This window comes from Syngnathus floridae, chromosome 9, assembly GCF_059516105.1.
Source record: "Syngnathus floridae isolate MCC-2025c chromosome 9, RoL_Sflo_1.0, whole genome shotgun sequence".
In the NCBI taxonomy this organism is placed as follows: Eukaryota; Metazoa; Chordata; class Actinopteri; order Syngnathiformes; family Syngnathidae; genus Syngnathus; species Syngnathus floridae.
This window is the reverse complement of record NC_142421.1, coordinates 7,545,090-7,561,778: the sequence shown is the minus strand read 5'-3', so window position 1 is coordinate 7,561,778 and position 16,689 is coordinate 7,545,090. Positions and strand designations below refer to the sequence as shown.

At 39.1% G+C, this 16,689-nt stretch overlaps 1 protein-coding gene across 2 annotated transcripts; it reads left to right on the top strand.

The window, feature by feature from the left end:
- The first annotated feature begins 1,644 nt into the window (after positions 1-1,644).
- On the top strand, positions 1,645-16,620 carry mlip (muscular LMNA-interacting protein). Of its 2 annotated transcripts, none has more exons than XM_088384774.1 (11): positions 1,645-1,777; positions 8,898-9,026; positions 9,321-10,766; positions 11,955-12,026; positions 12,257-12,331; positions 12,421-12,504; positions 12,583-12,627; positions 13,521-13,559; positions 13,781-13,843; positions 13,956-14,087; positions 15,572-16,620. In XM_088384774.1, exons 1-11 carry the CDS (start codon positions 1,760-1,762, stop codon positions 15,773-15,775), a joined length of 2,307 nt encoding a protein of 768 aa, XP_088240900.1. In that variant the 5' UTR covers positions 1,645-1,759; the 3' UTR covers positions 15,776-16,620. The 2 variants fall into 2 exon arrangements, with proteins under 2 accessions (XP_088240900.1, XP_088240899.1); XM_088384773.1 differs by lacking the exon at positions 1,645-1,777 and adding an exon at positions 3,086-3,316.
- Positions 16,621-16,689: the final 69 nt, after the last annotated feature.

The following is a 16,689-nucleotide window of genomic DNA, read 5'->3' as shown; positions in this document are numbered from 1 at the left end:
TTTGACGTGGATGAGAAAAATGCTTCATCTGCTGCCAGTTTTCTCTTTATTCATTAATATTTAAAAAGTAAAAATGACCCTTAACCCCACACCTAGCCGTGCTGAGCGTTATAAATGTAGAGCCATCGGAAACATACAGAAATTCACCAGAATATCCGAGTGGTAGCCTGCTCTCCCGGTGTCCTCCAAGAAAATTTATTCAGTATAAAACTTCCTCCAGGCAGATTGTTATTACTTATGAAATGCATTGTGTGATTTCAAGGCCTTGCAGTATCAAAACCTGCTTTGAATCTGATTTAAGTAACTTCCAAAGAAGAGGCCGACAACAGGCAGAGTGAGTGCTGCAGTAGTAGACATAAAGGAGAGGGAAACAGCAGGATGGAAATAGACAAGGGCAGCTGTGAAAGGAATGAAGAATGTAGTGTATTCAAAAGCTTAGCAACCTCTTCAGAGCTCTGCTTTGGCACTCTTGTGGGGCAACAGTGAACAAATTGTAAACAAGCAAACAAATGAATATGTTTTCACATGGCATCACAGATGTCTTCCATAGGCTAATAATAATGAATCATTTGAAAACAAGAGCACAAAAACACATTTGACAACTGCACTAGATGACAGTGACAAGGCAGTTTCAATAATGCATTCATTGTCATGTCCGTGTTGGGCACTTAAGATGATATTTTTTTTCAGCTGTCACACACTGCTTTCTGAGCTGTCAGTGCATCAGGCAGAACTAACAAAAAGATGTCTTCCAAACATAATAATGAGAAAAGAAAATTATACCCAGGCAGTGGCGTGATCATAATGTGCAATTTGTCACTGTCCACAACAAGAGAAAAATATTCGCTCGACACAACCGTGGACCCTCCAATGATGAACGCCATCCATTTTGGTTGACTTCCAAGTTGTTTGAATCAGAAGTAAAGACATTTTCCAATTGGAAAGAATATCACCATCGTAAAACTCTTATGTGCAGGCAATGCCTCAATTAACATTCTTATCTACCAAACTCTCACTACATAAAGTATAACTAAGCCAAAATATAATCACATTGAACAAAGCTACATTGAAATAACTCTTTACAAGTGGTCCTAGAATGAATGTGGTATGAATTGCTTTACTGTCTGGCTTTCTTGGAATTGATAAAATTAACTGCTCATAATGATAAGCCAGACTAATTCCTGTCAGCATCAATCTTGGTTTGACCATTTTCTGCACGCTTTTCTTCTTTTGTCCCTCCCTACTGAATGGAGGGGCAATTTCAGGGTGAATTATTTTCTGACATACTAGTTTGAAGTTGACTCAAGGAGTATATTTTTTTGTTGAATTCCAAATTGTATCACATTTTGGGGGGTATTTGACTAACCACTGTAAAAAGTTTCTTCATGCAACAGATTTTCTTATCTAATTTCATCATAAATAATTCATGGAGATATAGTACAATTATCATTGAAGGAACTACAAAATACACTAGAACAGAGAGTGAATTCTTTCAATCACACTATGTTGTTTGCAGGCTTCAGGGTGAACATTGTTGGCGGTGCAGTAAAGCCTCGCCTGCTGTCCGCCAGCTATTTGTGTCTATTAAGAGTCTATAAAAGGAAGTGGGCACGGCGGCACGGCCCACATCAAACTCCAAGCGGCGAAGCCTAGAAGTGGTCATGCTGCTGTCATCAAACACGCAAGAGAGCTGCTCTCTTGATACGTGAGGCCTGACAACAAACAGACCCTTTGGCTTAGAGCGCTATCTGAAGTAGAGATGAGGAGCTCTAATAAGGTAGGAGGCTTTGCATGGGAGTATCAATAATTCACAATTCAAAATGTGCACCAGCTGAGAAGAACTTGGGAAGCATTCATCAGTATTCTCAGATACCTCCCCAGCTGTGGCATTCTCTTTCCCCACAGGAAAAGAAAGCAATTTAGATAAGTCGTCCCCGAATCGCAGAAACATTAGCCATCACCCTCTCGACGATATGTCCTATTTTATTTTTTTTACAATCAATGTTTTCTAGTGGTTTCTATATGTAATCTGCCTTGCCCCAACATTCCCAAATGTAGCATTAGATTAATTTTAAATTCTAAATGGGCCTCAGGCGTGAATGATTGTTCATCTGTATGTGCCGTGTGATTGGCTGGGAACCACGGTGTAACCCGCACTCTCAATTTCAGTCAGCTAAGATTGACTACTGCTTACTCATGACCCTCCTGAGGACAAGCAGTATGTGGAATATTGGTGGATACGTCTACTACCTTATCAGAGCAGTGGTGCTTGTTACCATCACATATGCACTAAATTGTTGAAGTTTCAAAGATTGTTGTTGTGTAGCATGTTATTTGGTCTGTACTGTAGCTGCAGTGTTATCGGAGCAGTTGGAGCTCTGCTATATTTGCACTTCCTATCTACGCTAGAGGGACGGGTTGTCTCGGCCTGTAATTAAAAGCTTTCCTGAGACACACCCGACAGTTTATGCTATTACGTGCACAACACAAACCACAGTAGGAGCTGACGTAGGGATCTGACAATTTATTGTTTACAGAGAGAATTGTGCTCAAGGGAGAAGCTTAAAATGTACATGAGTCACGGAGATGTTACAGTATTCAAGTGGAAATCAACGCACATTTTTTTTTTTTTAACAATATGTGTCATAAGCAGTCTAAAAACAAGGTGTTCTGATTATTATTGCGTTGTTTGGAATATGAAAAACGAGGTCACAGTTGTTCCGGAAACGGCTAATTAATAATAAGAAATTTAATACTAACATTTTTTCCTAATAATCCGAAGGTATTCTGAAAAAAGATTTTTTTCTTGTAATATTCCAACCTCATTTTCACCTTATATTGTCACTCGAAATATTTTTAATTACTGTGATACATTTTTCCCCCCCAAAAAAGAAAAAAATCTTGTGTCAATAATCCATCAAATTTTAGTAGGTTTTGCTTATATTTAAAATGTTTGTTTGGCATGAAAGCCCATATGCACAATTCTTTGGATTAAAATGCCAACAATATTTACAGGTTATTATTACTATTGTTATTTATTTGGCACTACTGCTTTCACTTTCCAGTAGGTGACTATTTCGGAGTGTCTCATAGAGCGTGGTCTGCTTAAGGAAATGATGGAAGTGTTGTGTATTTAGTCTTTGGAGGAGGCCTGACATGCCACAAAAAAATAGCTGAGGGTCTTCTGGCGCACACCCGGTGAGGTGACACATAGCAAGGGAGATCCGGCATCTAGGAGGACATGTAATCTATGGGGACGGCATGACCTATGCCACACTCGGCACTATCAAATGTTCAAGAGAGCTCTGCCGGACAAGTAGGAAATACTTTTTAGTTTTTGTCGTATCAACTTTCTCTGGTTTGACTACTGAGGACATTATAAACATGTTTTTATGGTGGTGTTCTATTATTTGTTGATCCTCATCTGCAGCCAATTAAACATGCTCTGGAGAACTTGTTTAATTTTCCTGCCCTTAGGGGTAATGTGGCTTGTGGGGAAAACAGTGGATGTCATTCACCGCTGTATCTAAATATATGTATTTAAAACCGCACATAACGGAGCTAAAAATAAATGTGCACCAATTAGACTTTTGCAACAACAACCTTTTTAGATTTCATTTATGATGCTCTGTTCCGTCTTTGACATAACCATTTGAAGTTAAAGCACCTTGTCCGATATAATCAAAGGTTGTTGTTTTTGAGTGCAGATTGCTGCACAATTTCAAGTTAAAAGGTACTGTGATGATGTTTTTTTTATTTTTGATTTTAGTCATTTGATGGCAGAGCACATCTCCCCGGAGATGGCTTGCCGGTTGAAACAGAATTGAAACACATACTGTATTGTAATGTTTGTCAGATCAAACCTGCACACATTCAAAAGCTATGTGTGATGTTTTGAAACTTTCATGTTTGGACTTTGAGACGGCTGCCTTTCTTGACATATAATATTACAATACCTGAAGCAACTGTATGTGGCAAGCATTCTACATAAAAAAGGATGGTGTTGCCAGTTTTCCTATTCACAGGATTGACACTCGCATCACTGTCATTATATAACACTCAGGCACAGACACGTTATTGGCTTTACTTCTGCAGCTTTTGACTGTCTTTGTTGTGTTGATTCCCCTAGCTCCAAGTTAGTTAGCTTTTGAATATCCATCAGAAGCTTTGAAAAAAAGTAGTAAATTATTAATGATATTTTTAAAAGAATTGATTTGCAATGTCAAGGGTTGTGCTCTCTATCATGGAAACACTTAACCACATGAAAAAAGGACACATTTGAAATAATTCATCTTTAAAACACAGCACGTCTCTTTTTGAGGCTCCTGTTGACCACTTTGTCTGACTAGAATAAATTACATGTGCTGGGAGCAGGGCTGCCACCAGGGATTCAGACCTGTGTAGAAAAAAAAAAAACCTTGAGGGCATCATACCTTAAATGCCATATAAGAATACTTAATACCAATAATATATTCTGTCAGACAGGGATCCTTAGAATTGTCCAAAATTTCCAGTACCCTATGGTGACCCTAGTTGTGGGGCTAATCTGCCTGCTATTAGTTTAGGTTACTTATAAACTAGCAACAAGTTGTATCTAATGATCAAGACAGGAATATGTGTTTTTGTTGCAAATTGTGGGTTCTTTCTTGGCATATTGTGCAATCCCTCCACAAAATGTCATTTTAATATACTAAATATTTTGCTTTGTGTAATCTGGCTAATTTACTAACAAGGATCTCACCTAAAATATTCAACATGAATATTTGTGCTTTATAAAGCTTATAGGTCAGGTGACTGTGTTTTACTGTCTTCTACATCAACATGCAAATCCAATACAGTATACTAATCATATTGTAACAGAAACAATTGTTTAAAGGTTAATTATAATGAAAAGACACAATTTCATTAATGGTTCATTCGGTTAGGGACTGATTTTGAGTGCGTGCCTGAATGAAAAATTACAAAGCAACCTTACTAAATTTTATTAAATATCATTAAGCTACATTACAGTCGTTGATGGTGTTCGGGCAGCGTGGAGTCGATTATTGCTTAGTGAAAGCGTGCATGTGGGTGTGGCTGTTTCTTCATCTCTATATGTATGTGCCCAAGCGTTACATGATTAAGGCCAGATGGTTTAGTAATATGCAATGAATAGCATACTTACATTGTATGCATAATAGCTGCAATTACATCCAAAATAACCTTGGAAGACTATAAATTAACCACCCATACTCGACATGTACCCACAATTCAAAATCGCAAACGGTGTAATTTCTGCACAGTACATATATAGTTCCTTATATACAGTATGCTCCCCACATACCACATTACCTATTAACCTTAACAAGACACAGATTCAGAATTTTTATTGTTATTCATATTAATGCAGTGCACTTTCCTCCATAATTATGTAAGGATTGAATGATATTGATTGCGTTTTAAAAATGACTGTTATCCTCCGTAATCCTTGCAGAACATCTCAGTGCTTCATCTTTATTTATGCAAGTAGCACTTGTTCATCAATGTGAACCCTAATCTTAAAGCACTCCAGGAAGAAATTTGGATCAAACAACTCCTTCCTGTTTGATGATCATCCATTTCAGACAGTGTCAGAAATCACTAGAGACGCTGCAATGTGCCTTATCGTATTTCAATTTGGTTTTGATTCTATTTTTCATTTCACTAGTAGTTCTTGAAATAAAGAGATCATCACAGATTAAAAGAATATAATTTAGAGGGTGGCACTGCAGGGTGTAGGTTAGGGAGGCACAGTGACTAATTTGGAGGAGTACGCCCATGAATGCCCCTCCAGTGAATCTGACACTGAGCAGAAAGACCGTCTCCATGTTTTTTAAATTTGTGCAATTGATAATGACATATTTCTCCCAATAATATCGCTCATTGATTGACATTGAGGCTGAGTTACCCAGACAATTCCTTAACATTTTACATTGAAATCAACGCATCTCATAGTGCAATTGCTACATTTAGATTTAAATTCAAGAGCTAAGGTGTATTATAAAATTTAGTCCCACTCTCCCCCGCCCTGAAATCGGTTCATGTTTTTGTCTCTCCTATGGGCTTAATTTTTGCAAGTTGCTTCTTTAGCAAGTCTCTTCCTTGACTTCAGTACATTCAAAAACATTGCCCGAATCCTAAAGACAATGAGGAGGTATGAATATACTGTATTACATCTTTTATCCTCTTCACTGGCTCCCTATCATCTACAGGATCAAACATATAACATTGCCTTAAGGAACCCACAAGTTCCTGGCATGGAAATGCTGCTCCATACCTAAAGGTACCTCAACCGTCAAACCAGTATAGAAACTTTCAAAGACGGCATATGAATGCTCTTATCTATTTTCAGTTAAAAACGTGCGCAACATGTGAAAAGCGGGATACAGCACCTGTACTGACTACGGGTCAATTAGAGCTTTCATATAAAATTCCCTCAACAACTCTTTTGGACTATTGGAGGTGTTTCACAGTGGGAACACACGAACTCCACAATCATCACCTTTGAATGGCCAAACAAATAATTTGCAGGTGATACTGACCCTGTTTGTCTTGCTAGGTCTGCAAGAGTTAAATGTGCTATTAGGAGTGAGTAGAAGACCAAATAAAATAGCGAATGGGGGTTCTGGTAAACTGATTGCCTCTAATGTCCAACACCAGTTTACTGGCTGGATATATGACTTCAAAGATCATCTCAGTGGGGGGGTTGACATCACTCGCTCGCTGCTCAGCACCCCATGCTGAGACTACCTGGGTATCAAAATCAAACCCACAGGGGGCAAAACTAAGCACACCATTGGTCATGGGCCGAACAGGATAAACAGTTATTGAACAAACAAAATCAAAACACTCGTGAACATAAATCAATAGAAGCAGTCTACAACATTACAGATCTTAAAATGCGTTGCTTTGAGACTGCACTTCATGAAATGACCAAACCCGTTGCCACTCTGATTTTGGACATTTGTAAAGTGAGCAGAAATGATTTGATGGGGTTATGTAAACCTGACACATCAATGAAATAGGTGGCTATCTAGTTAGTACTTTTCACTGCCAGAGGAAGGATTGCAAATTGGTTATATGAGAAGGAGTCAACAGCTAATTAATACGCACGATAATGAAATGCCCAAGATGCTGAGTGATCTTTAAGAAAATGCAAATGTGGCCTTTTAAATTTCCATTGAATTATGCTTGATGCGTAATATATGTAAGGACTGAATGGTTGCTATTCCGCAAAAAATCTGGGTTCCTGGTGGGGAAAAAATCCCCCAAAACCTTTGGGACCACTATATTGTCGTGCTGAAATCAAACGATTTAAAAGAAAAATATATAAAATAATTCATGTGGACAACTGTTTATACATTGTATTTTATGAGCATCATCAAAGCTACACAATGTAATTACTATGAGAGCACGACGTATAATAGAAGTAAACACATAATAATAATAATAATGATAATGATAATGATGATACATAATACACAGCACCTGTGTGAATATTTTTGCAATTTCTTGTGATTCTCGTTTCATTTAGTTTACATTATGATAACGCTAAATACTGTAGATGTTTTCGGGGGGCTTGAAATGGCTTTGCTTTTGACACGCAATCTGTCAAGATATCATTTGTTAAAAGCTACTTCATCCGTGGATTATTTTCCCAGGATAAAAATGTCATATCGCCTGCCTCAACTGTTGTGTATCTATAAAAAGACAGTGCCGTCATTGATCGATTAAATGCAGGGTTGTCATTTTAGTGTCATTATACATATATATATAGAAGCCCACTTAGCGTGAATGTTCTCGTCTATGTCAAAAAAGATTAATGGTAGAAGCAACCAGCAATGTAGGCCAAAAAAAAAAATAAAAGAAATGTCTTGGAAAAAGATTAATTCCCTGGGGCATAAACATAATTATTTGGCACTTGTGTTGTTATATAATCTCCTCCGAGTCATATTAGAGAAAATGTTGCTCTTTAATCCCGACTATTTGTTTAAAATAGCATTAAAATATTCTTGAAGGTACTTTTTCACATGCAATTTTTTGCAAGTTTGTTTATAATTTTCAAATGTTATTAATGTTAATGTTGAAAGGGATAGTAACACCACTGCCACTTTTCCTCTTAAAAACAGGACATGCAAATGAATCTTAAATATTAAATGGGATGAAAGCGCTTTGTCACCACAGTAATAAATGTTCAAAATCAAAGTGTTTGTAAGATTGACCTTTTACTAAACTAGGAGGGAGGACTCCACCGGTGCCTGGTATTTTTGTTTTCTAATGTTGACGAATGGAATTTAAAACAAATTTGCAATTTCCTCCGACAGATCAAAATGAATGAACTTTAACCTTTTACAGACAGTCATAAAAATTCTTGACGCCCAATAATAAACTGTGTGCTGTCTGTGTTTACTTGACAACTTTTGTAAACAAATGTTTCATTTAAACTCAGTGACTGGGAAGTGCGTGGGCTTCTACCAACCAAACTTTAGAGATCACTGCTGTCTCCTTCACTCTGACTTCTCTCCCTTTCTGTATGGATGCTGTTTATGCATTTGGATTATGAATTGCCCAAAAATCGCTACAAGTACAACAGAGTAAAGAGATCATTTTGATTACATACAATTAAGAGATAAAAATGCTTTTGTTGATTACAAAATACTTCAAATTGACTTAGACACATTGCTAATTTATGCACCCACGGGGGACGTCCTTGCCCCGCATCAGCATGACATATTTTGAGTACATGTGAATTATATGTGTGGGACATGTGGTGCCTTGACACAGAGCACACACCCCCAAGCTCGTGGACTCGCTGAAGTTCAACTCAGGCTTTTCTCATATTTCACCCTCTCAGTTTCTCTTTGCATTTCTCCCGTCAGAACTTAGCTGGTTCCTATGAGAAGACAAGCGGCGAGACAATGTCGGATGGCAAGATTTTAACAGCGGAGATAATCTTTATCAAAGAATCACTGGAGAGCGGAGAGGGAATTGAAACAAAGATAAATAAGGTAAGAGAGCTCCCTCAGTACAAGACTGTTATAAAGAACATGCTGTATATAATAATTCAAAACTTGTACAGCTTTAATATAAGATTAAAGTCCAAACTTTTGACAGTTTATGACACAAAATGTAAATGCGTTCGGATAAATGGATGGATGAAGTCGCAACATGTCATAGTCCTATCTTTAGTCTTGAAATGTAAACCAAGTTAATGCTTGAACCAACTTTGACCAAATTGAATGTAAAAATTTGTTCTCGACCTTCAATAAGAAAGTGTCAATCCACTTTTTATTCTGCTGCAGTCTCCACTGGCCCAAGAGAGTTGCTCCCAAGCCTCCACGTCACTGGGTGGCCAGTCTGAAAATACACTCAAACACAGCGGCACTGCCTCCATGGAGACAACTGCGAATAAACACCAGAGCCTTTCCCAGCAGTGGGGTCACGATTCCGCTGGACATGTTGAGGTTAGCTCAGGTTACTCTTCCGAGAAGCCTCCCACGATGAGTGCCACGTGTTCGGCGCACGTGTACCCCACGCTGGCTTCATCCAGAGAGTCCATCCTGTCAGAAAGCTGGGACAGAGACAAGTGCTGGCCCGCCATGCCACTTTCCTCTGTTGGTTCTCCTACTTCCCTCAGCCGCACTGTTTCCCCCTGCTCGTTGGTGCGCTCTGGCGTCTTCTCCCCTGCTGTGGTTCAGATCAGAAAGCATGCTCTTGCCCCGGGCTCCAGTCTGGTTCACATCGCTCAATCCTGTTTCTCTTCCTGCGACAGCCTGGCTTCTTCAATCTGTCCGCAGTCCCCTTCTTTTCGGCACCGGCCTCCCCTCACCAGACTCTCTCTCCTGACAGCCATCTTGAGGAAAGGCCGTCTCCCTGTTCTGTCTGCTTCCCTCCGGAGGCCCTACACCCCCTGCTGGCCTGTTAACCCGGTGACCCTCACTTTCTGCAAAGCATGTTCAGCGGCTTCCAGTGTGGCCTCCATTCCCCTAGAGCTTTCCTCTCCGTTCTCATCATCTACATCCTTAGATAGTCAAACCTTTGCACACAGGGAGCCTATTAAGTCTGTTCCAAGCCACCCAACTGAGTTGCCTAATGAGCACAGCAGGCCTCACACTCCAGTTAAAAGGTGCTCAGGGGAGATTCGCCCAAGAAGCGTGCCAAAGTGGGAGCAGGTTATTTCACCGCCGAGGTTAGAAAGCAGCGTGCTGTCCAGAGACCCACCACTGAGGTTGTGCTCAAAACTCAAAAATGTTCCACCGAGCTACAAAGAAATATCACTTCAGCACTCTTATGTGTTCAAGCGTCCTGAGCAAGAGCCCAGTTTTGCTCACATGTACCTCAGCAGTACAGGAGAGTGCATTCATCCCACACTTGTGCAGCAACCGGTGGAGAAAAGTCGGCGGTCAAATTCTTCCCTGTCAAAGCTTCGTGTGCTCTCTGAGCGACTGCGATCCCCTTCCCCCTGCTCCCCCTTGTCTTCTCCATCACATTCCCTCTCAGCCAGCTGCACCACATCACCAGCTCTTCCTTCTCTCCCCAAAGCACCCAACCTGACGCCATCTCGCTACACGCCCGTCTCCTTTTCCGGGTCGCCCTCGCCCATCGGCTCTCCCACGCCTACGCCCTCTCCCGCCACGCTATTTCGAGACCTCACACCGTCCCCTTCCTTCTCTCTGCGCTCCACGCCCTCCCCGAGGCCGGGGAGTGGGATATCAGACTGCAGTGACAGGGAGGGTAAAAAAAGAAAGGTAGCCACTCTGTTTGCCACGTGCACTCCTTGAACACGCTCAAGGATACATGCTGTTCTTAGTTTCGGCTTTCACTCGATTGATATATACAGACATGCACTCTCCAGTCAAAATATTGGCTATGGCTGAATAGTCGACATAGACCAGACAAAATTCCATTTTTACAAAGATGTGTCGCTCAGAGAAATATTAATTGTGAATAATAACAATTCCCTTTGAAGACACGAGAAAACTGTATGCTGAGATGATTTTTTTCACATTTTTCCGCCATGTTTTGAGTCATGTTTCATAGATGTGACATTCATGACAAGTCAAGTCAAAAGTGTCGAGTCAAATTTATTTATATAGCACAAAAATGTCTCTGGCTCAAAGGGCTTCACATGCCCACAAGTTTTCAAACTAAAAGTGTGAAGGGTGGCATTATTTTTTTAGAATCAGTATGTGTGGTTACAATTTATTTTAAAGCCTGATACTACTACGACCATGCGTCATTGTGTTCTTTCGTTGTTCTTGAGCAATGTTGTATTCAACCTTGGACGATAATGCATTTCTAATTTGCTTTTAGAGGGTTTTTTTTCTATATTTGTAAGATTCTGTTTAGTCGCTTTGGTTCTTACAGATGTGAATGAAGAATGCAGGGAATTGTTGTCACACGCACACGCACACATACACGCACACGCACGCACACACACACAGAAAACCCTGCAGCTCCTTCTGTTTTGCTGTGACCAAACAGCCACATCCCCACCAATAAGAGAGTGCACACACTTGTGCACAAACACAATCTTATGTTTATTTATTTCCACTGCTGAAAAGATTTTTCTCCCCTGTTCCATTCAGATTAATAGCAAATAAAGAGGACCTGCTTTTTCCCATCACAAAATCTGGCATTTGAACAGAGCTGTGTGGACTTTTTACATGATCCACTCTATGTTGGACATCCATTAAGAGCCAATTCTCTGTCCTCAGCTTCTCAATTTCACCAGCACTCCCAGGTGATGGCAGCCAATTGAATATTTATTGAGCATCAGTCACACTCGAGTCGTTGGCGTCTGTCCAAATGACTGAAAGGTTGAGTGTATCCTGGAGCAATGACAGATAAAGATGATGACTGTCCTATATGATCATTCAGTTGAACTGTGAATTAATTCTTATTCATGCGTGTTCTTCCCACTCTGCATGCTGAAGCCTTACAAGATTAAGTCAAGCTACAAATCACTTGCTGCAATCCCTACAAACACCGTACTCTTGGATCAGCAGGTACTTTCACCTCCTGCAATTATATCACAGCACATCATTACGCTGTTACTGATCATCTGATGTTTTAGCGCTGTACAGTACTTATACATCCAAGGCACAAGGAGATAACTATTAAGTAAATGCAGATTGTATATATGCAAATTGTGCAGGAATGGTGTGTGGGGGGTCCAAGGATAATCACTTACAGATGATTACAGTCTGTTGGCATCCACTGTGCTTCATATTCACAGATAATAGATGAACAGGTGCAGAGTGAAAAAATCTTGGAAAGAGGATATCAGTCTCATGAAGACACTCATGCCGAGGTATTTGTGCATCGATCACTGAACATTTATGCCATGGATGTCATATAATTGAGATGAAACCTCAAAGTCTTTCTTTGTGTGTTCATCAGATGTGCTCACCTGCTCAGCTCCGACAGCAGTCGGAGGAATTGTATGCGACCATTGATGAAATATTGGCAGATTCCAATCCACAAGTGGGTGCAGCACAATCATTTAGTAACTCTCACGGTGCTACTTTGTTAATTACAGATATTAATTTTGCTCCGTTTTAGAACAAAACAGCGACCAAGGTGTTGGTGACAGACGGCAGTTTACGGGTACAGTGAGTTCCCCTTTTCCCATTCTCTCTAATGCCTCTTACCGATAATAAGCATCAGCGCTCATCATTATTGACTCCGTTGTGGTGAGATTATAATCTTGACAGTAAACTGATTTCACATCAGAATACAGATCGGCAGCATCAGATTTATCAGCATCGTTTCAGGAGATAGGATGAACATTTTCATTTCAACATGCCAGAAGCAAAATGCAACGGATATTGGTAAAGCAAGGCGCTTTATCTGAAATGTAAAATCACTGCAGGTGCGAAGAGCAAATTGTCGAGTATGGCTTCAGAAAGACAGCAGTCTTGGCTTACTCTTGTATACTTAGTTTGACTGACTGGACAAAGTTGATTCCCAAAGATATTTATTTATATTTATTGCTATTTAAACTTGTGTAAGTAACCACATTTGAAAGCTCTGGGCAAAACACTGAATAAAATAGTTACAGCTGAAATTCTCAAGTGAAAACAGTAATTCGATTGAGGAAATGTTCCCTAATGAAATAATAAGATAAAAGTGAATTTGAAGTGAGTAATCATCAGGATGATGATTGAAGCCATCTGTTCATTATTGATCAAAAGGAAGAAACCTTGTCATCTATCAAGTGGGTGCACTTGGAATATTTGCATGAAGTATCGTTCGTGTATGTACTAAGATCACTCTGCAGTCTTTCTACTGAGAAATGACAACTTGCGAAACAGGCACAAAAATCCTTCTAAATCCAATCGAATAAGCTGTTGCTCATAGATTACAATCTTTCTTTCTTTCTTTCTTTCTTTCTTTCTTTCTTTCTTTCTTTCTTTCTTTCTTTCTTTCTTTCTTTCTTATGGATGACGACCTGTCTGTGGTGTACTAATCAATTTGTTTTGTCTTTGTTGTGTTTCCAGAACAAATCTGCCAAATCCTTGGGACGTGAAACCAAATATGTAAGTGCAACTGCAATTTTTAACCTTCAGTTTTCAACCTTCATTTAAAATTTTAATTATCATCTACTGTACAACAACATACTGTGAAGGAGAGTGTAGCATATGCTAAGAAAGGACACATTACTGGAGGTGGAAAATCCAGGATGAGATAGGAAAAAAAAAAAACTGCCACAGTTTTATACCCCCCTACGTAGATAATTTTTCTTTCACGTTGTCATCAGGCGTCTTTAAGCAGCATGCACCCATCTGGAAGTGTTGAAAAAAGACTAATGGACTCTAAAAAGGTAAAGGCATTCAATGTTTTCTCAATTGTAGTCCTTGTTTGGAAATGTAATTGCATAAGAATTAATTCAGAAAGAAGCTCATGTCTCTTATTATGTCTGCTGAATCACTCAGACAAATCCTGGGATTGTTCGACCCACGATGACCATTCCAAGATTGTCAAAGGAAGATGGAGGATATCGACACTGTCCCTTCAGAGAAACAGATGTCTATCGCAGCTTAAAAGGGAACCCCAATCCATGCAAGGTAGATACAAACAATTGTTTTTTCTTCATTGTGCCAAGTCAAAATAACTATTGGACAAAAGTACATACTATGGGACAGACAAAAATAAATTGGACAGACAAAAATAAATTGTACTCACACGGAGTCAAGTATAGACGACGAAATGAACTACATCACAACTAAATCTTCAAAGCATGGGAAAACGTAGCAGCTCGCAGTCTAGAAATTAATCCCTAATCCAATTACCTCTGTCTTCCAACCATTTTCTATAAGCACTTGTCCTGTTAAAGGTCATGGAGACTGTAGCCTAGTACCTCAATGCCTGTCTAAAGAATTACTTATGACCTACTTTACAGTTTTGAAGCCAAAATTTACCTGTGTATAAAAACAGCCCACACGACAGTGTATGGTTGTGTTGTTTTATTTTTATTGTATTTGACTCTCCAAGTGAATAAACATTTGCTTTATAGACTATAGAATATTCACTCATTGCTGAGGAAGCAGTTGCAAAACAAAAATTTGCAGTCAAGATGAGCGTCAATTAATTAAACCCAAAATTAAATATGAAAACTCAAACACCTAACTTTTTATAGTGCGGCATTTTTTGGGGAATAAATAAATCGACCAGATCCACTAAGGAAGAAAGGCTTTTCAATAAATGCTTGTGTGGCAGCTATTGACTGTACTTAAAGTAATGTCAAAGAGAAGATTGACATTTTGCTGCTATTTTCGTCTTTCAACAGAACATATGGCCTTCTATGCTGGTCTGTCATTTAGTGTCAAATCCGACACTTGGGAAAGGTCTTTTACTTAACGTAAAGAAGATGTGATTTGAATTACTTATCGCCTACATCAAGCGGAATCCTTGCATCTTAAAAAAAAAGGACTTTTCAGGAAATAAACAAGCAGTACAGAAAATGGATGGATGGTATACAAATTTGTGCAACTACATCAACACACCACCGCAAACTATGCTATTTGGATTAGTTGAAAAACAACAACTTAAAACCTATGAGTAATGCAATAAATGACGTAATGTGTTGTAATTGGCGGAAATGATTCTAAATGCAAACTCAACTTCGTGACCGACCAGTTCCTCCTGCTCTGAAACATTACAGCTATCAATTTCTAACAAAACAGACTTACTAAAATGTGGCAAATTTAACAGTATTCGGTCATTTGGAATAACACTTCAGTAATTTTTGCATCATTCTGCAAACTAACAAATCACAACCTCTCACACTGCGCTTATGGTTTTACGCAAATTGTGGTGATAAAGAATTGGTTTAATATTCTATCATGGCAGAAAACAATCAGGACAATGGAAGACAAGAAAATAATTTCAGCTAATTTAACAGTGAGACAAACTACTTTAAATGTCAAATCCAAATAGGAAGCAACCTCAATTAAAGACTCCAGGGACCATTATCTGATTGTTGAGTTATTCACCGGTAGTTCAACCAATGAACATAATTCCACAGCATTTGTGCCCTTTTCTATTTCAGGAGGAAAGTGTGGGCCTTGAAGACACAAGGGGAAATGGTCACACAAGTAGAAAACATCAAGTTCTGCAAAAGGAAAGGACATTTCAAAGAAGTCCATTCACCGTGTGTGAATTGCAGATCATTGAGCCCGAAGGTCAGCTCGCTCATTTTGAGGACGATGCTTCCACCTCTCTCTGTTCGGAAGCTCATGGAACTCACATTTAATTTATGAAACATTCATGACGTGAATTGGAAGAGAAGACAAGAAAATACTTTCCCTGTTTTTAGCGAAGAAGCCTCCTTCTAGCCAAATCTGTGCTGCATTCATAAATGATTTTTAAAAGAGGGGTTGTGAAAAGCTGTTTCTTTAAATTCCTTGATCTTGTGCCAGTGGTATGTCAGGACCAAAGGGCAAAGGCAAGGAATGAGTTGGAAATCATTTAATTTCCATGTGCACAACACAGAAATAGTGAAATGTCTTCAATAGTCCAAGTTCAATGTGGAGTTTCTTTTAAGTAATTTACATATTGACTTCTTTTCCACCCATCACCAGTAGTCAATAGGTAATTATTTTCTTGCCTTGCTGCCTGACTAGAGTGTCCCTTCTAACAAAAAGCTTTCATTTTTGTTGTTAATGTGGCTCTTGAAATGATAAAGACAACTGTGGTTCAGGAAAGTGTGGAAGAACTTCTCAGCTGCAGTCCAATATGCAATCCAGTTACACGGCTTGACTTGACGTGTATTAAATCAAAATGGGCAGCTCGGGCATTAAATTGTTATAATGTATGCTAATGTATTTTCTCCATGCGTAGGCAGCCACTTAGTAATTTAGTTTGACAATTTAACAATCCACTAATTCATTTCACAAGTGATGTCAATCAGGGAATCTTCCTATATTGTAAACAACCAAAATTACCCTGAAGACAGTATGGTTTTAATTAGAAAAGAAAATTAAACAGTAAAGTTGGAATTACTTTAAATGCAAAAAAATTGTGTTGTAGGTGAACTTTTTTTAAATCGCAATTTGGCTAACATATGATAACAATAAAGACTGCCTTTGCATTGCACTATATTGCTAATGTTTGATTTTCAGATCCTTCAGCATGTAAACACGACTTTAATGCTGGCTTTATTAAAAG